At 36.1% G+C, this 25,430-nt stretch overlaps 1 protein-coding gene across 1 annotated transcript in view; it reads left to right on the forward strand.

Moving 5' to 3' along the window:
* The window catches only part of LOC306863288 (uncharacterized protein C8orf34 homolog), a gene marked incomplete at its 3' end in the record, with an annotated part of 130,502 nt that extends 115,466 nt beyond the window's left edge, over positions 1 to 15,036 (forward strand). Inside the window, exons 12-15 of the mRNA XM_079406537.1 lie at positions 7,000 to 7,472; positions 11,937 to 12,033; positions 14,485 to 14,532; positions 14,912 to 15,036. Coding sequence (XP_079262663.1) covers positions 7,000 to 7,472; positions 11,937 to 12,033; positions 14,485 to 14,532; positions 14,912 to 15,036 — 743 coding nt within the window. The remainder of the gene's footprint in view (positions 1 to 6,999; positions 7,473 to 11,936; positions 12,034 to 14,484; positions 14,533 to 14,911) is intronic.
* Between the last annotated feature and the right edge of the window lie 10,394 nt (positions 15,037 to 25,430).

The raw sequence follows: 25,430 nt of genomic DNA on the forward strand, positions 1-25,430 counted from the left end.
TTTATTAATCTTTTTAATGTTAGAAAAATAGTCATGTTCAAAAGATAAACTTTAAAATTTAATAATATATTAACACATTTTGGAATTAATATTGATCAACATTAAATGGTATATAATTATTAATGATTATATATATATATATATATATATATATATATAATGATAGCTACAGACACCAAACTCGGTACATAAATTGTTCTTATTAATCCGGACAACTTTCTAATTTACAGTCATTAGCTACGACCAACAGGAAATCGGCAATTTTTTTTTAATGTGTTTTTTTTTTTTTTAAACGGGCTGTAAACAAATTCATACTCCTTCAAGCAGAAACCAAAAATTCACACCAAACATTTTTTCACATGCTTCCAAGATACTGAAGATGCTTCATTGCGGACCGATTTAGGATATCTTGAACGGTGATTTAATGGCAATTTATTAAAGTTACAGTAAAAAAGAACACTTTTTTTTTTTTTATCTTTAAAGAGCAGCTTCCAAACACTTCATAAAAAATTACATACACAGAACAAGACCGTCTGAGGATATGTGATTAATTTCATGAATTTACAATACACTATGCAGAGGAGAAAATTAAAACTATCAGAGATCTGCTGTCACTGCGCTCCTAATGTGTGCGGTGGGTGACTGACTGTGTGAGTTCAGTGAGTGTGGAGGGGGAGAGAGAGAGAGAGAGAGAGAAAGAGAGAGAGAGAGAGAGAGAGAGAGAGGGTCTGTTTAAACTTCTCAATAAAATCCTTAAAAAATGCTTATAAAGCATTAAAGGTTTTGATAACACTTTATAATTAAGTCTCATTTGTTAACAGTAGGGAATGCATTAATTAACATGAACTAACAATGAAAAATATATTTTTTACAGCATGTTAATTCTTCATTGATAGTATGAACTTACAATGAACTAACAATGAACAAAATATTTTTAATATTAGAAAAATAGTCATGTTCAAAAGATAAAACTTTAAAATGTAATAATATATTAACACATTTTGGAATTGATTTTGATCAACATTAAATGGTATATATTTATTAATGATGTTAACTAACAACAGTTAAATAATGTTGTTTTTTAACATTGGTGAATGCACAAATAAGATTAAATATTAACAATATATTTTTTACTTTATTCATTTGTGTTAGAAAAAATTATTCATGTTAGTTAATGGAAAAATAAATCATTAAAACCTTTGGTAACTATAATAATTTCTCATTTGTTAGCATTAGTAAATGCATTAACTAACATCAACTACCAATGAAAAATATATTTTCACAGAATTTAAAGTTTTATATGTTGTTCTGTGTGTGTGTGTTTCACAGAGTTGATGGTTTGGATTAACCCTTTAATTGCCGTATCCCTTAAAACCAAACTGCCAGAGGGTTACTGTGATGCGCGTGCTCGCTGGGCACCGTTTTATCGATGCCACCGGGGGTGGCGTATGCTGACGGCTTGGGCCCGTCATCGCTGCTCGCAGCTATATTTTGTATTATACTTTGTTAAATTAAATCGGAATAATTTATTAATAACTTGGAATTTTTTATAAAATGTTTGTTCCGTCACTATATAAAAGTTTCAAGATACAGCTTTTAAACAAGTCAGTTAAATATATGCCTTTTAATTTTATATTTATATTTTTTATATTATATATATATATATATATATATATATATATATATATATATTAAATATGTAATTAACTGACAAAATAAAAGATAAATAAATACATTTTCCTTTAATAATAACAATCATAAAAAAATGATTTCAGGCCTATATTCATTGTATTAATACATGCATTGGATTTTGGAATTGTGATGCAATGGTACAACAATTAGAATAATTTGAATTGCCTGTTGTAATGAAAACAAATAAAAAATTCAACCTCACATCTCTCACTATAAACATTAAAGGGCAACATGAACATGTATGTGGGAAGTGTTTATCTATTTGTATCAAATTGTTATTCCGTGACTCCCTGCTCTCAGGTGGCATTGATTTAAAGCCGTTTGTCTGTTGAGTTATATCTGAACAGAGCCATCCCCATAGGACCAGGCATTAGCCTCATTCAACAGCCTAATTTACCCCTTTCATGCTTTTATTAGCTGTTAATGTTCTCTGTGTTGAAAGCCAGGCTTCTTCTTTTATCTCATTATTACCTCAATTATGTGGTCAACTAAATCCTCAAGACTCCTTTTAATTTACGATCTGGGTGCGTTGTTTATGTTTTAGGAATTTAAGAGCTTGATATTTGACTTGTGCCCAAAGGACAATGTTATTGCCTGTTTTTTAATGGCAGAGAAAAGCTTTCCGCCACTTTTGGATAAATACAGCATCACTTTCAGCTAGCTGGAATTCCTCAGATCTCTCTCTCTCTCTCTCTCTCTCTCTCTCTCTTCCTCAGTGAGATGAACATTTTGAACATGTAGATATGTAGGGAGTAGATGCTCTTACCGTGCGCAAATTTGATATATTTGCCCAGGGGCGGCGTTTCCGTATGACAGAGTATGGCATTTGCCATACCCTAGCCCAGTCAGGTGTGCCATGAAAAATTATCCAAACTTCATATTTTTATTATAATTCGTTATTATTATTTTAAATCAGAGAGTTTTAAAAATGTTTAACCAATGATAAGCATTAAAAAGAGCTTGTCAGTAAAACTTCGTAACGTCATTGGATCATCTCTCAGCGAAACCTCGTAACGCCACCCCGCCTCCATTCAGACTGACGCGCCGTGCACAGCCTGGAGGGGACAGATCTCCGCTTTTTCGCAATGAAAGAGTAAATAAATAATTGATGTTTGAATAGTACAGGGTTTTCTTTACTCAAACACTATGTCTGTAAAGGCTAATGTTTTCGTGTGCTTGAAGAGCGGAGAAGAAGTACAGTGCCCTCCAAAAGTATTGGAACAGTGAAGACAAAATTGCTCTGTTGGCTGTGGAGTCAAGACATTTACAAATATGATTAAAAGATGAATATGAGACAAAACTACAGATTGTCACATTTTATTATTGGGTGATTCAACACAGATGTTTTATCAGCTAAGAAGTTCGGCACATTTAGAGTTTCATCCCTCTATCTGATGTGAGCATAAGTATTGGAACAGTTGCCTCACAGGCCTTTCTAAGTGATCAGCTGTCTCCTGTTGCATTAATTCTTCAGATATCAAAAGCAGGGAATGTGTCGTATCAGTTATATCCATTACTTCTGTTTTCTGAATCTTGCATTCGATGATGACACACACAAACCAGGATGAAGACGAGGGAGCTGACTTTGAGAGAAAAGCGATTGGATTGACTTTGAGAGAAAAGCGAAATGATTTGGATGCTAAAAGAAAAAGGAAGTCAGTTAGAGCTCTAGCAAAAACAAAGGGCATGGAGAAATCAAGAGTTTGGAAACCACCAGCAACCAACAATTACCTTATCGGCTGAGAAAACAACAGTAGTTGATGACAGACAAATCATAAAAGCTGTGAAAATGAATCCTAAAAGACGTGTCTGTAAAATCACCAACCACTTCCAGAAAGCTGGGGTGATGCTCTGACAATCTACTGTCCTCAGGAGGCTTTGACACAGAAAAGTCCAACAATTGCAGAACAAGCAACAATTGGAATTGGCTGCATTAAAGGCTGTGAAAAGCATCTCAAAGGAAGAGAACAAGAGTCTGGTGATGTCTACGGGTCACAGACTCACTGCTGTGATTGTGTGCAAGGGATCTGCAACTAAATAATAGCTTTTAATCTTTTATATCTGCCTTATGTCCAACTGTCCCAAAGAACTCTAAAAGTGCTGTTCTTTTTATTTGGTAAAACATATGTGTTGAAACGGCTAATAATAAAATGTGACATTCTGTAGTTTTGTCTCATATTCATCTTTTAATCATATTTTCAAATGTCTTGACTCCACAGCCAACAGAGCAATTATGTCTTTACTGTTCCAATACTTATGGAGGGCACTGTAGGTTACTTGCCGTCTAGCCAATATACTTTTGTACGTTTTAAATATCCTGTGCATAAGCACTTAATTTGTGATTTTGACCAAGTGTATTAAAACAACAAGAAAAACTAAGCGCCCATATAGCTACAATAAACGTTATATAACCTGTAAAAGTTGATGAAAGCATATAATGCGATGCACTTGCTGCCTCAGATAAAAGTTACAGCCGTTATAATGACAGATAAAACACTCCATCTCTGTCATTCGCTGGTCAAAAACTTTGTTAACTCTATTTGAACTTGAATTTCATATAATGTTAAGTGCATTAAGTGCACACTGATCAGTAAAGTCTGATACAATACCAACGCTGACGATGCAGTGTTTAATTATTTAATTTTTTCCCCTTCTATTTTTTATTTATCACACCCCCGCCCCCGCCATACCCTATGGTTTTGTGAAACGGCGCCACTGTATTTGCCTCCCGGGAAAGGAAAAAAAAAAATATATTATTTTTTTTTAAATAATAATAAAATCAAGAGCCAAAGCATGTAAACTGTTAAGACTGGCTATTGTAATATCAGCGTCAGGTAAAATTATTCATATTCATTTCTGCACTCAATTACATAATGTTTTAATTACATATGTACCTTTATGAAGATTAAACACGGATTTACTACAAATAAATAACTAAAGTAAAAGTAAAGTAACCACACATTAACATGGTTTTGCTATACTAGCCATTTAGCTTCACCATGGTATTTGTGTGATTATACTAATGGTAATCAATCCGAATGACTACGCAATGCACGCATACAGAGCGCGTGATCTCTGAAATGCCCAGATGTACAGAACAGACCCTCCCACCTCTATAATAAACACGGAGATGTTAGTCCCGTCCGAACTGGTACATGAAAATCGCAGACGTCAGGTGATAAGAATCGAAACTCAAATGTAGTTTAGAAAACTAGTCACGTCCGAAAAGGGCTTTAGGGTCACTATATATGCTATCGTCCTTTATCACTACAGTAGCTTCAATAACACTTTATTTTAAGGACCAATTCTCACTATTAAAGGAATAGCTCACCCAAAAATGAATATTTTGTCATCATTTACTCACCCTCATGTCGTCCCAAACCTGTATGAGTTTCTTTGTTGAACACAAAAGAAGATATTTTGAAGAATTTTGAAGAACCAAACAGTTGCAAACCATCAACTGTTTGATTACCAGCATTCTTAAAAATGTCTTCATGTTCAACATAAAAAGAAACTAATGCAGGTTAATAACGACATAAGGGTGACTAACTATCCCTTTAACTAGTTACTATCCCTTTAACTAGTTGCTTATTAGCATGCATTTACTATCTTCCGTTTGTGATGAATGATTGTTTATGTGTGTGTGGTGTTTACAGTGAACATAATCGTGGCTCCTGGGTTCTCAGCCTCCAGAATCGACTCATTAGGGCCTGTGAGCTCAACTGCAAACTCTTTTAAATTTCATGTGGGGAGTTTTAAACACAAAAATAAATTTTTTATTCATGTCTTTGTTTGGTTTGCCATCATCCCAAATGATTTATGTCTGTGTAATAATTTCACAGGAAATCCTTTCCGTCACATATGTGTTTAGATAAGAAATCGCTGGAATATGTTTTGTATGCCGTTTAAATGGGACGACAGGGGTTTGAAATTACTTCTGATTGACTACAGACAAAACAATCTAATTATCCATTCACACAATTAACTGTATCGTATTTCACAACAATCTGGAATAGTTTCCGTAAAGGGAAGTAATTACAAGAGCTCTGTTATGCAAAATGAGAATTTGCTATATTATATTAGTAATCAGGACAACGCGCATGTGTTTCATATTGAAAAGTATCATGATGTTTCTCTGGAGAAAGAACTGCTTGCTTACAAGTCAAGTAGTCAAGGTTTCTGAAACACAAATCAAACTTGTACATACTATTTATAATGTCACATGTTGTTTCCTCTGAATCCTCAGTTCCTCTCAGACTGAACACTGGTTAACGCGTCCAGATGTTCTATCTGAAAATGTGCAACAGACTTGCATAAACAAAAATATTTGACTTGCTACCAAGCAAACAAATATATTGACATAAAGCAGGCCGTATTAAACTGTTCTTGTACTTGTACAAAGTAAACATGCCATCCAATTTACACTTTACAGCTGACAATAAATAATGCTGCCATGACTATTAAAAGACCTCGGCAAAACTACCAAAAAAATCAGGAAATTATTTTGGTAGTTTGTTAATACATAATTGTTAATAAAAAAATTGTGGTGAGTCTATACTCCACGTTAATACACTGATTAATTTTAAGGCTGTTAGTGTGTTGAATCAGAATACATGCTGAAAAAATGAGTGTGCAACAATTTCTGGGAATGACAAAAAAAGAATAATAATAATTATATATATATATATATATATATATATATATATATATATAATTATTGTACACATAGATTTATTGCTGAGCAGACAAAAGTCAAACATACTTGCTAAAATGTCCACTCTTTCTCATATGCATAATATAACTGTACTCCATAAAAAGTAACTAGTTACTTAGTTACCTTTAATGGAAAGTAATGCCTTACGTTACTTTTGCATTACTTTTTGTCACCTGAGCTGGGCTTGCTTGTTTATTTTTAATAATTAAAAAGCCCAAAAGTTGGATTTTTGGGAACTGTAAAGGCCTTTTCACATCAAAAGTGAATTTAATAAGCCTCAGGCTGAAGGAAGTGCCTCTGAACCTCACTCCCAGTTTCTCTCAACACAGGAACAAGAGAGGTGTCAGTGAATAAATTTGGAAACAAAGTAACTGGTATCACTTATTTAGAAAAGTAACTCAGAAATGTATTGTAAATTTAAAAATAAAGTGTTACTTTACTAGTTACTTGAAAAAAGTAATCTAATTATGTAACTCGCGTTACCCCAACACTGGTCATGTCCCACATAACCTATAACCGAAATGTTTACAAGCCATAACTGTTATTGTCCCCCAGATGGTGATTCTTTGCTTTTATTGTCTTGATTTCTTCAGAGGTGGAGAAGGACTTGGCCAAGCTGGCAGAGCAAGGGAAGCTGAACCGAAGTCCAAACAGCCCTCATAGGAGTTTGCTTTTAACCCCCCTCTTCCACACCACTAGCACTCTGCCTGTGCTCGGACAGACGTCCAGACCACAGTCTCCCAGCAGCCTTTCCACAAAGACCACAGGCCTGCCACTTCACAACACTATACCCACAAGCCTAGTCATGAGTCGGACATCTCCCAGCAACCCCAGCAATCGTGCCCAGACCCCTAGTGGAGCACGGACGCCCAGCAGACCTTTGACCCCCAATAGTCTTATGATGCACTCATTGACTGCCGGAAGCCACGGGAACAAAGAACGAGTATACGGGCGCTCTAGAAGCAGACCAGTCACACCGACGGGACAGATAACCAGACCGATCCTCACACCGCCAGGCCTGAGCACGACAGATTTATATGGAGGACTGTGGAGCACATTGACAGAGGTACACATTAACACACCCACATACACACATAATTACATCAACATTATTATATATAATATATATTTTTAATGATGTTTGATAAAAATACAAATAAAAACAGTAAAAAAAGTAATATTGTAAAATGTTATTACAACTTAAAATAACATTTTAATATTATACATAAAATGTGTATATAAATAATATTATAAAATTATGTTTTTTTTTTCTTTATTTCAGTTTCTATTATCACTATTGACCATGACTGTGCTGCTTAAGTGTGGAAACCATGATACAGTGCCTATTTCAAGATTTTTTTATCTTTGAAGGACTGTTTATCTAAATTAAAATTTTTTGCAACATTATAAATGTCTTTACTGCCACTTTTGATCAATTTAATGCATCCTTGCTGAATAAAAGTATGAATTCACAGTAAAATTATACATTATATATTTAACATCAAACTTTTTTATTTTTAAATATATATTTCATGTTTTAAAAAAAGATATATTATTTATATATATATATATATATATATATATATACTGTATGTGTATATATATTGTGTGTGTGTGTGTATGTATATATATATATATATAACCCCAATTCCGGAAATGTTGGGACGTTTTTTACATTTGAATAAAATGAAAACTAAAAGACTTTCAAATCACATGAGCCAATATTTTATTCACAATAGAACATAGAAAACATAACAAATGTTTATATGGAGAAATTTGACACTTATCAACTAAATGAGCTCATTTCAAATTTGAAGCCTGCTACAGGTCTCAAAATAGTCGGCATGGGGGCAATAAAGGGCTGAAAAGCAAGACATTTTGAAAAGATTCAGCTGGGAGAGCATCTAGCAACTAATTAAGTTAATTGACATCAGGTCTGTAACATGATTAGCTATAAAATGGATGTCTTGGAGAGGCAGAGTCTCTCAGAAGTAAAGATGGGCAGAGGCTCTGCAATCTGTGAAAGAAAGCTGTAACAAAGTTCGAGGGAAGGAAGGAAGAAGTCGGAGTCGGCGTGACTGAGGCTCGGGTAATTTTATTCAATACTTTCAAAAAAGAAAAACACTCGTGCTCTCCGGCACTTCCAATAAACATAAGTTCACAGCACTTTGGCGATTCTCTGCAACGCAGCCACAGTTGTCTCCCCCGAGTCCTCAGTCTGTCTCTCTGCCACTTTCTGTCTCTCTGTGGCTTTTACGTTCTCTCCCACTACGTTACCCACTTACTCACCGCTCGTCTCCAACCTCTCTCTCCCGCTGTAGACTCCGCTAACCATGCCCCCTTACCACAAAAGCGTGAAAAGATTGTGAAATACTTTAAAAACAACTTTCCTCAACGTCAAATTGCAAAGGCTTTGCAAATCTCATCATCTACAGTGCATAACATCATCAAAAGATTCAGAGAAACTGGAGAAATCTCTGTGTGTAAGGGACAAGGCCGAAGACCTTTGTTGGATGCCCGTGGTCTTCGAGCCCTCAGACGACACTGCATCACTCATCGGCATGATTCTGTCCTTGACATTACTGAATAGGCCCAGGAATACTTCCGGAAACCACTGTCGGTAAACACAATCTGCTCTGCCATCTGCAGATGCCAACTAAAGCTCTCTAATGCAAAAAGGAAAGCCATGTGTGAATATGGTCCAGAAGCGCCGTCATGTCCTGTGGGCCAAGGCTCATTTAAAATGGACTGTTTCAAAGTGGAAAAGTGTTCTATGGTCAGACGAGTCTAAACTTGACATTTTTGTTGGAAATTGGACATCTTGTTGGAAATCATGGACGCCGTGTCCTCCGTCAAAGATGACCACGAACTCTTCAGCAGCTGGAAACCTATATCAGGCCAATATAGAATGGGACCAAATTCCAACACCAAAACTCCAGAAACCCATAACCTCGATGCCCAGACATCTTCAAACTGTTTTGAAAAGAAGAGGAGATGCTACACATGCCCCCCTCCCAACTATTGAGCAGGCGTCACATTTGAAATGAGCTCATTTTGTGCATACAATTGTAAAATTTCTCAGTTTAAACACTTGTTATGTTATGTATGTTCTATAGTGAATAAAATATTGGCTCATGTGATTTTAAATTCTTTTAGTTTTCATTTTATTCAAATTTAAACAACGTCCCAACATTTCTGGAATTCTGTGTGTATATATATTCTGTGTGTATATATACACACAAATATATATATATATATATATATACACAAATATATTATATATATTTATATATATTGTGACGAGTCGGCTGCCTCCCCCCTGTCTATCATCACCACCCCGTCCCGTATTCGCCGCCCTTCACCAGGCTCCCGACGGGAGTGGGTGTGTGAGAGAGGAGGGGCGCTGAAACAGCCAGGGCTGGCGGCGTGTGATGAGGCGCACCTGACGTGAGTAGAGCCTCATCACCGCCGCCGTTTAAACGCCGAGCGCGCCTCTCCTCGGGAGACCGGTCTCTCCCCCGTGCATGCACGCTGGTGTCCTCGTGGGTCCAGGAAAGGGAGCGTAGAGGGAACTACCTGCCGCCGTCAGAGACGCGAGCGGCCGGACCCGCAGTCCGGCCGACACTGCACCCGCGATACGGCCGTCGGGCAAGGACGCCGGGCCGTGGAATCCCGTCGAGCACCCGGGGATGAAGGAGTTGGACGAAGCCGCCACAGAAGCCGCCGTCACCCGCGCCCCGGGACCTCCAGACGGGAGCGCGTGCGGCCGCCGGACTCCGCCCCTTACCTGGACCCTTCCCTCCTGAACACTGCCCTCCTTCACAAGCCCCGCAGCACAACGAGGACACCAGATCCCTGTTTATTTTGGACACTTTTCCCCCTTTGGACACTTTATTTTAATATTTTGTTTAATAAAAACCTCTCCGAGGCTTGACGCCACGCCCACTGTGTCTGTCGTTTGCTCCTCCCGCCACAATATATATATATATATATATATATATTTGTCAATCTCAGAAATAATTTTGGACGGCTGAACAATTACATTAAACACACACACACACACACACACAGATATGCAGTACAATATTTTGGACTGTTTCGACTATTCAAAATTGGTCATAAAAGGCCTTTAATCTAACAAGCCTCTTACTGCTTGGAAACTAAGGTTCCGTTTTATGCATTCCTTGAGAAAAAAAATAAAGCTAACATTTAATAACCCTGTAAACCTCAACGTCAATGGGTTTAGAATCACACACGCTCACTGTTATTGTACTGGTAAGTTTGTAAAAGCTGTCTAATATTCTATTGTCCATGTCTGACTATGGCCTATTCATCTCATGCTCTATTGAGATTAAGCAATATAATATAAAAGGATCCACTGGAAACTAAAGAACAGATTTTCACATGACTACCCTTGGTATGAAAAAGAAAGGAGTCTGGTATTTCTGGGTTTACGCTCTCTTTCTCTTTTATTTTTTGGTGTTAGGATTTGTTAATAAATACAAAGCTCCTTTTGAGGTATTTTATAGCCACAACAGGAATCATATAGTTAGTTCATATTCTTATGACTGATGAGATTATGAAAACATAAATGCATTGATCATTGCACCCACCTGGTCCCACAGCTGTTATAGTACTTCAGCTCCTGAATATGAAAAAGAAATATGCACCTGTACATCTCATTCAGTTCAGAATGGGATCTACAGGAAGAGATCAGATGATTTGTCCTTCTCTTCTGTTTTCATATTTAGCACTGAAATGCGGCGTAGATGTATGAATGCTTCCTGTCTGGCCTGTACCAGCGATACCTTTAACGCAGAAAAATAAGAACACATAAAAATCTTTAGAAGCGAACAGGGGGCAATTTATTTATTAGAGGTTGGCTCAGAGGATTCGACTCAGCGGTGTACTTATTTCAAAAGAAAATAAAACATCTGTAGAATGAATGGGACTGACATGCACATTCACCAGCCCTCTATATCTTGGGCTTCCAGTTCACAGGGGATTTTGTTGCTTTTCAAATCGCCACCTTTCTGAACAGTTTTCACTAATCCATCATTACACTACCTGAATATTGAAGTAAATTATGTCCTTTAAGGACTCAAAATTGGAGTTTTGTGGTATTTAGTTGATATTGTGTTAGCTGTAAGGCTATATATATATATATATATATATATATATATACATGCTAGTGCACTCTTAAAAACCTGCTGTTTAAACCATATTAAGTTGGTTTTAACTGGTTCAAGATGGTCTCCCAGCCTGGCCAAGCTGGGCGGCCAGCTGATTTCCCAACTTCACCATCTAAAAAGCACCCCGTTAAAACCAGCCAAAAGACCAGTCTGGCTAAGTAGTGATACAAGCAAGCTTAGGCTTAAGCTTTAGCAAGGCCCTGAAAGCATTTGGACACTTTTGGACAATTAATTCAGGCCAAAAAATTAATTAATTTAATTGCATTATATAACAAAGTATCAAACCAAGTTGTCATTGTTATGATGTATTTCTCTGTTCCCATCATATGTGTTACTAGGATGAGTTTTACCAGCAGTTGCAGGCAGTCAGGAAGCCCTGGCGCATCCCCAGTGACACGGAGAGTGACTGTCTGGAACCACCTGAGCAGGACAAGTGTGAGTATTACATCTCTGACCCCATCCCGTACACTGACCAGATCATGACATCAAGATTTGAAGGGCAAATTCACTAAACCACTTTGGTACACCGTTTCATATTCAACATAAAAAAAATCAACTTTGGAGTTATCGTATTACTATATTTGTCAGTGCTCCCCCCACCAACAATTCCTGCCAGACCTGAGACTCAAACCTGCGACCTTCAGGTTACAAGTCCGACTCTCTAACCATTAGGCCACAAATTATTGAATTAAATAGTAATTCTTATGAATATAGTGAATATCTCTCTACAGTGGCATTATGGTTTAAATTCTGTAGACCTATTAATGATGATATCTGAGCTCTCATCCCTTGGAAATAAATGAGTCAGGCTGAGGGAGCCGGTTCCAAGCAGCATTTTTACAGCTTCCCTTAGTCTCCACATACGCAAGACTGCAGCATGTGTGGCTTTGAGGTTGAAAAACATTGTACACTTTAATTATGTTGATATGGTCTCACGAACATATCTTAGATCTCCATTCCAGTGCATGTCTGAAAGATTTAAGCATGCTTGGAGTCATTAGAGGATTATTATTTGTCCAAATCACGGTCCGTCATCGCTAATAAATACCGCTGGCCTCATTTTTCACTCTTTGAACGTGACATGGCCAGAATCTCCATGTCCCTCATGAGCCATTAGTCTGTTAATGACCTCAATATTGTTGCATATCAAAGCTCAAGCCCTGAGAGAGTGTCTTTGAGTTCATGGATTATGTAAGAATGATTGTGGTTTTAATCAGAATGAAGACAATTGTCTGTGATGAAGAGCTTTTTCATAATGACAAAATGCCAGATGCAAAACAAAATGCTAAGTTCTGAGAAAATGTTACTGTGAATCTTTTCAGCTGAAACTCAGAAGCACTTTTAGGCAAATATTTGCGATAGATCTGGTATAATATTTCTTCGGTAAACAAATGACTTCGACATATGTTTGGAGCGCACAATCGCACTGCCAGAGAAACGTCCAAAGATTTCTAGACAAGCAAAATATTATACAAACAATCCAAGCCCTGCTATCAAATGAAATGTAACTACACATGACAGGCTCCATTTTGCCAAAAACATATCTTGCATTAAATAAGTATATTGTGCTAACAGCCTCTACAGGCGTGCTTGCTGGAACTGTCATGCCAGCCCAGTTATTTAAAGGCACAGTCTGTTAGTGAGAACGCCTGGCACTGCCAGCCGCAGGACATGACAAAATGCAATGTGGCACTCAGAACATTTACTGATTGGCTGCCACAGTGACTGTTGACGTTGTCTTTTGGAGTTTAGCCTGTGCCAACACAGGTTTCTGAATAGACATCAAGTGCATGGCAAAGAACAAGTTCCATAACAATTTCCTGTTTTTGCAGAAATGCCCACAATAGGGTAACCACTAACCCTTAAAACATTTCAGCCACTGCTCCATTCATTTCGAATTTCATGCCTTTAATATAACGACTCCCTTTCCTAATGAGAACTGATAACTCTGGCTCATGATCTGTAGGGAAGTTTGATTTCTCAAATGTAATATTTTAGTAGTTTGATGTTAGTATAAAAATGTTTGTATATTTTACTATGACTGAACGGCAGGACCGCACAGAATCTCCATGTAGAAATCCACAGAACTGGAAGACCCGTTATCCACAACCTCCGCTATTTGTTTATTCATTTATTGTATATTTTTTGTATATTTGGTATGTTTTCAGCTGCCAGTACAAGTAAGCATAGCTCTATTTAAGCGTCATACCATGTTTAAATCGGTTCTGAATATATGGTGCAGATTTCCTTCCAAAATCTATGCAAAATGACTGTAAACCTAATTTGGAAATTTAGTTTTAGCTTACCCTGCTGTTTAAAAGTTTGGGCCCAGTAAGCTTGTGTGTTTGCTTTTGTATTTATTTATAAGAATTAATACTTTTATTCAGCAAGGACCCATTACAATTTTTAAAAGTGACTTTTATATTGTTACAAAAGAGGTCTACTTCAAATAAATGCTGTTCTTATGAGCTTTCTATTAATCAAAGTTTTGTTACAGTTCCCACAAAAATATTAAGCATCACAACTGTTTCCATATTATTAGTAATAATAAATCTTTCTTGAGCACCAAATCTGCATATCACAATGATTTCTGGAGGATCATATGTACAAGTATAATACATAAGAGTTGATTTTAATTTGTAGTAATATTTCACAATGTTACAGTTTTTACTGTGTTTCATTAAATAAATGCAGCTTTGGTAAGCATAAAAGGCTTCTTTCAAAAACATAAAAAATTCTTGCCTGCCTCAAACTTTTTTGCTGATTTTCGATGTGGTTTTTAGGTTTCGGTCTTAGGTGTCTCATTGTATTATATTGAATTATGTTTGAATATTCTCAGCATGAAACCATTTACAAGCTTTTCTTCTGTATTTTGGCTCTTTTTAGGTAATCCAAGTGGAGTGAGAGATGCCAGCAAGAGATCGGTGTTCTCAGGTAAACATTCCAACACATCAGTCCATCATGCTCACAGACGGCCAACTAATTGCCTGTGAATGAATCTCATGAATCTTACCCTCTGAAAAAATTCTGATAGAAGATTTGGATCGTATTCTTGCCGTATGAATTCTCCTAAGAACCAAAATAAAATTAGAGACATTCAGTTAAAATGAGGATGATGGTTTTTTGACAGAATTTTAGCATTCCTTCACATTAAGATCATCAAAATTACAATAACTGACTCAGGCCTCATTGACTGACATAAATATATAGCACCCACAATGCACTGTGAGATCACATTTATAGCAGTCTGACACTACACGAGGTCCCAGTGTTTTGGAAAGAGGCCGTCCGATGTTCGTTTCTGTTGACTTAGCTGGGTGCCACTCGAGCATGTGGCAGCTGAGAGTCACAGTAATGACGAAAGTGTCTCCTCTGTGGTTTGACTTCTCGTGCCCAGCCGAGGTTTTACAGTTGAAGAGGGCAGACAAGCCTGTATAGTCACATGCAGCCAGTTAAGCTTTGTGGTGGAACTGGGCAAACCGACCCAAAGCTGGGTGCCGATTTCTCTGACCTCATCCATACACACGCCTGTGAATGTGCAGCATGACATGGATCGGCTCATTTTTCCATTCTCACATTTATCTTTGACATGTTCAAATATTAAAGGCTGTTTTATGGTAATTACTGAGGTTGTTATGATTATTAGTGGTCATTTGGAACTGACGTCTGTCTCCAGGCAACTGATGTTTTTGTCTTTGCTTTCTACAGGCTTGTAATGGTGTGTACGGCTAAAACAAAGCCAATCAAACATTTATGCAATTTAAAGGGGCATTTGAATATTGTGAGTCAGCAAGAGACTCCTATTTTTTTAATTTTGACCAGGAAAAAAATTGTGTACTTTTTTTCCACAGAGGCCAATATTTCTTAGAAATAAAAATGTACAACCATTTGAAATTCTAGAATGTATTGTTTATCATAAAAAGATAAGCCTGCACTTGAACTTTTATGTCTGTCAGCATGCTTAGTTGTCTGTTCATAAGAGTATTTATTGCTGCCTTGCATTAATAACACAATTTATCACATGATGTGCCAAATCAATGGTTGATAAAGGGATTTTTGATAATTCTTTTCAATAACAATCAACAAAAGTGGACATTTTATGGCATTAGCAGAGAATGTTAGAAATGTATGTATATTGTTGGACATGCACAGCACTGCCCCTGCTGACCTCAGCATGACACTCTTTCATTCCCAAGAGCATTGTGTGTCTACACCTGGAGGCGACACATTTCTGTAGAACTTACTTTGACTTTTATACCCACAGAAATATATGTAGCCTGTTAAACCTGTTATATCCTTGTATAATGCCAAATAAAAGATTTGTATAAACAAATTTTTTTCTGCATTTGTAAAGGTTTTCATGTTTATCCCTAATTGGCCAATCAGAATCAAGACTTCCAGAGAGCCATGTAATACGGTATTTTCCTAACAGTGCCCGTTTACCATTTTTTGCACCATTGGTTCCAGAAGAATTATTATTTTTTAATTCATTTTTCCCATGTGGATTTTAAGATTGTGTACTTAAAGGCTTTAGTGAGGGAAATAACTACAGTTCCATAAAGCACTGAGGAGGATCTAATTGAATGAAAAACACCAGATAAATATAAAACTTTTGATTTATATGAATATACAGTGGAGATCAAAATTAGAGAACAATCTAAATACTTGATTTTATGGAAATATTGTTAATCTTTACCACTCAAAATTGCGATGACACTTCCTCCTCCTCCTTTCACTGACTGATAAATGAAACTTGCTCTCATCACTAAAGTGAATTTTTGGACCAGTTCTCCTCTGTCTACACAACATGCTCCTCAGCATGAGGAAGGTGAGCTTAGCTTTTTTATTCTTTTTGCTGATGAGAGACTCACAGCAGAGTGCGTTTTCATTCCGACTTCTCTTAAACGTGCTGAGTCAGATCTTTACCTTGTTCTTTGCTGAACTGGTGAGCAATTCCAGCTGCAGTGTTGAACCGATTCCCCATTGAGATTCTCTGAATTATCCTGTCTTCTCGTGCATTTGTCTTTTATGGACAACCAGCCGTTTTGGCAGACTTGAATTAGAGTCATTGTAAACCTGCAATATTTGAGACATCACAGATTTGGAAGACCAACTTCTCGTGCAGTGGCTGAAAGGGTCATCCTTTTGGTCTTCATCTGGATAATCTCCTGTCCTAGGGTTTCAGTCACCTTAGAAAAGCCCGCCATCTAGCAATTTCAGTGAAAATTTGAGGAATGCTGCCAGTTAAATAGGATTTGTCATATAATTATGGAAATTATCACCAGGTGCCAGATTAACATCAATAACTTGGAGATATCTGCAAGTGTTCTATAATTTAAATCAGTGTTTTTTTGTTGTTTTTAAATATCCCATTTAAGTTTTTTATACTGTGCTTCAGAATACAATTAATTTATAATATCCTTAAAAATCCTGTTAGGATAACTTAAAAAATGATTAAGCGGTGACCTTGAAACTTGGGGAATGATATGTTGTTCTCTAAATTTAATCTCCGCTGTATATGGCAATATTTAAGTAAGAGTGTAGAACTCAATGCTTTATGGGAGTGGGTGTGTTTCTTTGCTGAAACTTGCTTGTTTCAAGTCTCTGTTTGTAATGTAATGTAATCATAGTTGTTTTTCATTAGGAATTCCACAGTTAAAAAACTATTATGACTGATGGATTCAACAAAGGCATATGTGGCATAGATTTAATACCTTATAGCTCAGGTTTGTCTTTAAACTTTTCTAAGTTATCTTTAATAAAAATTTCTCACCTTCCGAGAAAATGAATGTGATTTTTACTTTGAAAACATGACTGCTGCACTGTATATTTGCGGTTTTCCGTTGCAATGCTATACATCACACCTAAATGCAACAGGTTACATTTTGCGTTTTACTGCAGTGTTCATGATGTTGCAAGGTTTAATGTTTGGTGTGTTGTAATAGACTATTTTTTACTTAGTGGAGTTTTAATAATAATATACAGGTCAGATTATAAAAAACTCAACTCAGGTCATTATTTCATGTATTTATTTATGTCGCAACTTTTTATGTAACAGGCATGGATAATGTAATGTCGAGCAAAATGTATCCTGTCAGATTGATTCAGACATGCAATGGAACATCTTCTATTCCTCTTCTAGTCTTTCCGTCTGATGAATTCTGAAATAGACTGAAGCAATTTCACTAAGCAGCAGTTACGCTACTACACAGTGAGAAATGGGCAGACTCCATCTGTTTTGTTTCTGGCCATAAATTTCAGTGGAAAAGACCCAGATCTCCTTCAAATCTCACTGGATTTTAACCCAGACCCAACTGTGTTTGAGATGTGACTCGATGGTGACATATTTCAAAACAACTGCACTTGTTTGACAATTTCTGTAATCTTTTCCCACTTATGGTTGATTACACTTCACATTTTCCCCATCAGCATGACAAATGTTGTTTTCAAAGCTGACGCTACTGAGAAATCGCCAGCCCTCATTTTGTGGTTCGTGCTTCAAGTGTTTCAAGTTGGTGTTGGTGATGGGCATGCCTTCCAAACACTGCACTGAGTTCGGTGTTTGTACAATTCAAAATAAAAGTTATAGTTTGAATGGCTTCTTTTGAGTTGAATTTCTTAAATGTTTAAATCGAAACATCTTATTATCTTAAAGTAGTAATTAACATCACAAAAAAACTTGCATACACTCTATAAAACACTGGGTTAAAAACAACCCAATTTGGGATTAATGTTACCCAGCAAATTGGGTTGTTTATTTAACCCAGCTAATGGGTTGATTCATTTGTATTATCATACTACTACTAGCTTCTTCTTTTTTTTTACTTTATACATGAAATAATGTTTACAGATTAAATTAAATCCTCTAAACTTTTGTAAAATACTCCACAACCACTGGTTTGCATGACAACTTCCTTTATTTTCCTTTATTTCTCTTTTTTTTTTTACAGGTTTCCAAAGCATACAGATGCATTAATACAGATGAAATAATATGCAAATTAAACAAATCAGTATTATTTTACAATGTATCATGGAGACTTGCAAACATTTGCCTCAGCTATGATTCAGGCCTGCCATCCTCCAGAAATGCACAATAAAATGTTGTGTGCAGATTCTACACTGTATTTTTGGGTGACATATGAGGGTCAGGAAATGATATGCTGGTGGCTCAAAGGATTATACAAATGTCAACACTGGATTTAAATTTCTTCATGGACTATAAGATATAGTCAAAGCAGCCACACCCAGATCAAGCATCCGATTCCTGGGGTCTTTAGCCCCTGCCAAACCTCAAACCCTTTTTCATACTCCACTCTCAAACAGAATGTGGTTAGTCAAAGGAGTTTGTCTCGGTCTAGTGCTACAAAATGAGTAATTCCAGTAAAAGCACTATGAACAAATCTTCATCAGTTTCCTGTGTAAAATTAAAGATTGCCATCCCATTCTGATATATCCCCGCAATGGAAGTCATGAAGATGGGAAGTGCTTGAACAGAAACATGACTCAAACTTGCCATTACAAAAGATTGAAAAAAGAAGGGTATTGAGAGCATGTTTCAATTTTGAGATTTCAGTTTTGAACTAGTAAATGGTAGCATGTGTGCCATTTGCACAAGAGATAGTCTCTCCATGCCTTAATGTCATGATATTTTGTCTGTCTGTCTGTCTATCTATCTACACTATATGGACAAAAGTATTGGGTCACCCCCTTCTAATGAACAGGTTTGACTACTTTAGTAATTGCCATGAGTACAAATCTTAATGATTAATCATATAATGATATTCTAGGGAATTGTGTGCTATCTATCTATCTATCTATCTATCTATCTATCTATCTATCTATCTATCTATCTATCTATCTATCTATCTATCTATCTATCTATCTATCTATCTATCTATCTATCTATCTATCTATCTGTCTATCTGTCTGTCTGTCTGTCTGTCTGTCTGTCTGTCTCTCTGTCTATCTCTCTATCTCTCTGTCTGTGTCTGTCTGTGTATCTCTCTGTATTTGTACTATATTTATATATTTATTTGCATTAACTTTTTATTTCTATTTATGTTTCATTTTTATAGTTTTAAAATTATTTTATTAATTGCATTGGAATATTTTTGCATACTTTTACTACTGGACCTCTTTCTCTGTACTATATTTCTATTTTTATACATTTGTATACAATATACATATAATTTTGTTTTCATTTATTTGTATTATTTTGATTATTTGTAATTGTATTTTCAAAATTGTATTATTAAATAAAATATGATATTTCTATATACTGTGTATATATCATATTTTATTTAATAATGACATTTTGACATTTTCTTTACGATGTTTCTTCTGATTATTATTATTTGTAATTACATTTTAAATGTTAAAAACTTGTAACAATGTTTTTTTTTTTTTTTGCTTTAGTGTTGCATTAAAAAGTCCAGGTCTAAAAAGGTTAAAAAAGAATATAATAATGATAATAACAATAAATATTATAAAAAATTATTCATATTTAAATAAAAATTATATATAATCGTTCTACCATCGTTGGATTACTGCAGAATTTCCTATGAACAGATATACTGTCAAAGCCTGCAGGCCACCCAAGAGCATTATGTAGTTTCACTCTTTTTCCCATCTTTCCCTCTCCTGAAGGTTTTGGATCATCACCAGTGGTCAGCTGACTAGCCTCCGCTCCTTTTATTTACGACTGAACTAAGTCAAATTAATCCCGACATAAAGCACAAATAAATCTATGATCGGTACAAGTATGCTTTGAAGCAGTATGCAGGACAGCTTCTTTTCCTTCTGTTTCCATTGTGTGTGTAAATGCAGTTAAACTGTTTTCAAAGCCAGGCCGAGGAGCTCTCATAACTGTGGAACTTCTGTTCATTAGGAAGTCATTCAGCATCTGAGTCTGAATGATGTCTTTTTGGAGAGCCACTGTTCCTTCTAAAGAAAGTCTTGCTTGAAAGTCTTTGCTGTTATCCATCCCCATATAAAACAAATTATTCAGCTGCACATAGTCAAATGTCAGCTTGTTTTGTTTTTTAATGAGTTCTCTTTTTTAATTTTCAATGCTTGATTTGTATCCATGTGACCTCTCAGAGATCTAAAGGCCTCAGAGAACAGGTTTCATCTGACCTTTCAATAAATGAAAAACATTACTTGGTTCTTTATTCCCAGAATGTCAGACCAAAGAGAGGTATGAGTGAAGCATTATGTGGCAGGATCTGCTCTGATGGTATTTCCTTGGGACAAACCTCGAAAACAACCAGCAGAACAGGTAGAGACACAGGCTTTAGCTACACATGTGCTGTCAATTTAGGGCTCTGAACTAAAGTCAACAAAATCACTGAGGGAGGAGAGGCCGGGGTAACATTTTTCACATTTACCATCATAACTCTCAGACTGCAACAAATCTACCTGCCATCTTTCGGTATAAGCAACATACATGTGTGCCAACAATAACAATACCATTAAATAAAATATTTACATTGAGAAAGGTTTATAATATTAAAAATGTATATAAAGACAAAAATGTAGTTCACAACAGCTATTAATACCTAATATTGCCCATAACCTCATCAAAGACAACAATTTTTTTAAACAAATTGTTTGGAACATAATCAATTTTACACAATAATTAAAAAAAATAATTCCCCTCTCTGGCAGAGAGAGAGAGAGAGAGAGAGTACTTTACTAAAGTACTTTATTATATGTATCTGTCTGTCTATCTATCTATCTATGCACTATATTTATATATTAATTTTAATAATTAGTTTTTTAATATATATATATTTTTTAATTCTTTTAGTAATAGATAAACAAAAGGTCATTAAAATATTATATAGTATTTTGTTGTTTTTAATTAATCAAATCAAATTTTATTAATACGGCACAAATAAAAACAACAGTAGTTGACCATTGTGCTGTTCAAAAAGACAAAGGATAAATATCTAAAAAAAGAGGCCCCAAAGCAATGATAAAGGGAGTTAACGTCACAATCCCAGAAAATTTGACTTGTTGACTTAAAATCAAAGACAGTCGTAAGCCTGAGAGAAAAGGTAAGTTTTTAACTTGGATTTAAATTCAGGCTCTGTGGAAATTAATCTTATAGATAGAGAGAGACTGTTCCACAATTTTGGACCAGCAACAGAAAAAGCTTGTTCACCCCTCGACTCAAGTTTAACCATCAGCAATCTTTATTGAGACGACCTTAACAATCTAGCAGTGTGGTTTTGATAAAAAAAAATCAGAGAGATATTTTAGAGCTATTCTGTTCAGAACTTTAAAAACAAAAAGCATAATTTTGAAATCAATTCTGTAACAAATCGGCAGCCAGACTGTAATATTGGGGAAATGTGATCAAATTTCCGAGTGCTAGTCAATAGTCTGGCGGCTGCATTTTGAGCCGTCTGAAGATTACTAATATTGGATTGACTCATTCCAATATAAACAGAATTACAGTAGTCAAGGCTAGATGAAATTAATGCATGAATCACTTTCTCACTCTTAGCTTTAGACAATAATCTTAACTGGAAAAAGAAACTAGATTTAACTACATAATTTATCTGTCTATCAAATTTGAAGGCAGAATCAAAAATAACACTCAGGTTTTTCACAGAGGGTTTTACATTGAGAAGGAACCAAATCTCCCAGGTCGCCATCAAAAGCACCTGGCACACCTGTAGGCCCAAACACAATAACCTCAGTTTTGCTCTTGATAAGATGCAAAAACTGTAAAGTAAACCAGGACTTAATATCAGAAAAGCATACTGATAGTGAGCTTAAACCTTTTTTGTCATTTTTCATTAGGGGCACATAAATTTGAGTGTCATCAGCATAAAAAGTGAAATGACATCCCATGTTTAGAAAAAATAGTACCCAAAGGAAGCATATACAATGACAACAAGACCAGAATGGAGCCCTGAGGAACTCCAAATTCCAAAACAGGAACAGAAGAAGAAAACCCATCAAGACAAACAGAAAAAGTTATATCATTCAGATCGGACTTAAACCAGTTGAGAGCACAGCCTTGTTTAAGTCGTGAGATAACGTAAAACAATCTATTATCGCAGAATATTTAATATTATTAGTTTTATTGTTTATAAAAAATGTTAAAATAGTATTTATAATTGAATTAATTTAGTACCCATAACTCACTATCTATCTATCTATCTATCTATCTATCTATCTATCTATCTATCTATCTATCTATCTATCTATCTATCTATCTATCTATCTATCTATCTATGTTCTGGTAGAAAAGAGCATGTTAAGTATGTTTCAATTGTCCCTGGTCTCCACTATTTGTGAATAATTTTGCTACTCTTTCAGCAATTAGATTGCATTTTTTCAAAGTAGCAAGCAAACCAGATTCAAAATGGCTGCCATTCACTTAATTAGCTTCCAGCTAACAATCCACTGAGAGGAGCAGCATCATTAATGTTTTGTGTAGCAGAGGTGGGGTATGCAATCCACCTGCCTTAAGGCAGCTAGAACAGATAATCAAAGAATCCTGAGGTTTTCCACTCTAATTGGGCCAGTATTTGGAAAAGTGGAGGAAGTTTATCAAGCTTTTAACAGAAGTTATTTTGGCTGAAGTAGCATGGTGGAGTACTAGCCCTCCGGCTAACTGATTTACTGGAAGTATTGACCAAACACGGCTGCCTAGACGATTGTTTGAGGTCCTGCTCTAAATGTCTTAAGGTGAGTCATATTTCAGTGACAATGAGGATTTCTTTATATTGGAGCAGGAGAGCTGTTTGAGCTAAATTACTTAGCCTCTCATAAACTGTATCTTTCATGGTATTTTGTTTTATCTTCCAAAGTGACTACTATTTTGAGCAATAGCTCAAAATTTTGCTAATATTTACTGCTAATTCACTGCTGATATGAAAAATGGAAAGATGGATCTTGATTTAATGTTGTTCAATACAAGTCATTACAATTGTTGATGCTGTTTAAGTGAATTAAGTTTTTTCAACTACTTCATTGATTTCTGCAGCATGGAGCTTTGACTGTAGTGTGTGTGTGTGTGTGTGTCACTTCCAGTCATTCTCCACAGCCATTCCCAGTGTGGTAGGACTCTGTTTACCAGAATATATTAGTCATTAGATGTCATCTTACTGCAAAGTTATTGAAAGAGGTTGTTCCAGTTAGCTTCGTCTACTGGATTCAGTATTTTTTTTTTTTCTCAGCTTTTTTTTTGGGGGGGGGGGGGGGGGTCACTTGTTAAACTAAGACAAAAACATCAAAATCTAAGTTTTTCATACAATCCGCTCTTGCTCCACTGAGGTTAAGGGTGAAGTTGTTCCTATAAACTGAGTTTTCATACAAATTCATACGAAAATCACCTATTTGTAAAACATCAGATTGTCCATAACACAACGTGTTGGTCTCTTCAACATGCAATATACAGTAGCTGTTGTAAATATATATTTAAATGCCTAATGCACATTCAAACTTCTAATCTACTACTGTACATGTAGCTCTCAACAAATTTACTTGCGGTCAGGTCGTTGTCCAGTAAGAAATATGTAGCTTTCAGCAGAGCCACTGAATCATTTCATCCTTGAAAGTGTTTATCCATGAATGTGCTCATCCAAATGATGTGTTTTGGAGTCGATGATCATCACATGAGGTTTTTGAATGAGCTATGTACTTATTTGAAATATGCACGATTGGTCACAATAAGTACAAATAATTTCAGGCTAAGCAAAGGTCAAAATAAGTCCAATGACATCCTAGCCTATTCTCACTGAGTTGTTAGGCCAGAAGAAATATTTCAGGTGTGAGAGTTTGTGGTCAGTAGACCAACATGAACTGTTCGGTTCGAGAGACACGGTTCCAGCACTGGCAGAGGCTTGTGTAGCAGGAGCGTGTAACTTTACGAAGTGGGTTACGTGTGTATTGGCAGGCAGCTGCGTGAGTTTTTTCAACTGTCTGCTAAAATGAGGAACCAAAAGCACTTCATCCAGCAGGCAGGGGAACGATGGTGCTTTTCGTTCAAGTATAAAGATTAAGGATTATTTGTGCAGCCCTCCATGTCATTGAGCTGTTTTGTTATTTCTTCTTACCTCATTTGTATGGCTTTTAAATGATACGTTATGCCAAAACGCAACACACTTGGTCAATGTGGTGATGTTTCTATTGACTGTAAAATATCGAGGACTGATGAGGGAATCATCATTTCTCAGGCGCACACACATTAAAAGCCCTCTAGGCAGTAGCATTTCATGCTTAAACTGAAACACATACTGTAGGTTGTATTCCCTTTACCACAATTTGGCATTATATTGCAAGCCTTGACAGAACTGGATGAAAATCTGCCTTTGAGTTCTATTTCATGGTCATTTTATAAAAATATCCTTGAACATAAAGTGCACATCTGGATTTTTATTAGACCGTTCTTTGTGGAATGGGTTCAGATGTTTTATTCGGCTTCTAGGGATCGAGGACTCTACGTCTTACTCAACTTGTTCACCCTTGGGTTGCAGTTCGCTGTGGCATCCGCTCGCTCGCAGTCAGTCTGTCCACAGATAGAGTTGTTCTCTTTGGCTGTGTACTTTTCTGAAGACAAACTCTGGCTTCGTCCAAATGCTATTGCAGTGACTTTGCATCTTTCCGTCATGCTAACTGGAATAAACAAAGACTCCTTGTTATTAGTCATACTTGCTTGTGGGGGCTTTTAGATTAGCCCCGATTAGTACATATTTGAGAATTGATTGTTAAAGGGAAAGTTCAACCCAAAAATTAAAACCGTAATAAGCAACCTCCTCTTGATGTAGAACCAATATGACTGTCATCTGTAAAACACACAAGGAGACAGTATGCAG

Source organism: Barbus barbus, assembly GCF_936440315.1.
Source record: "Barbus barbus genome assembly, chromosome: 44".
NCBI lineage: Eukaryota > Metazoa > Chordata > Actinopteri > Cypriniformes > Cyprinidae > Barbus > Barbus barbus.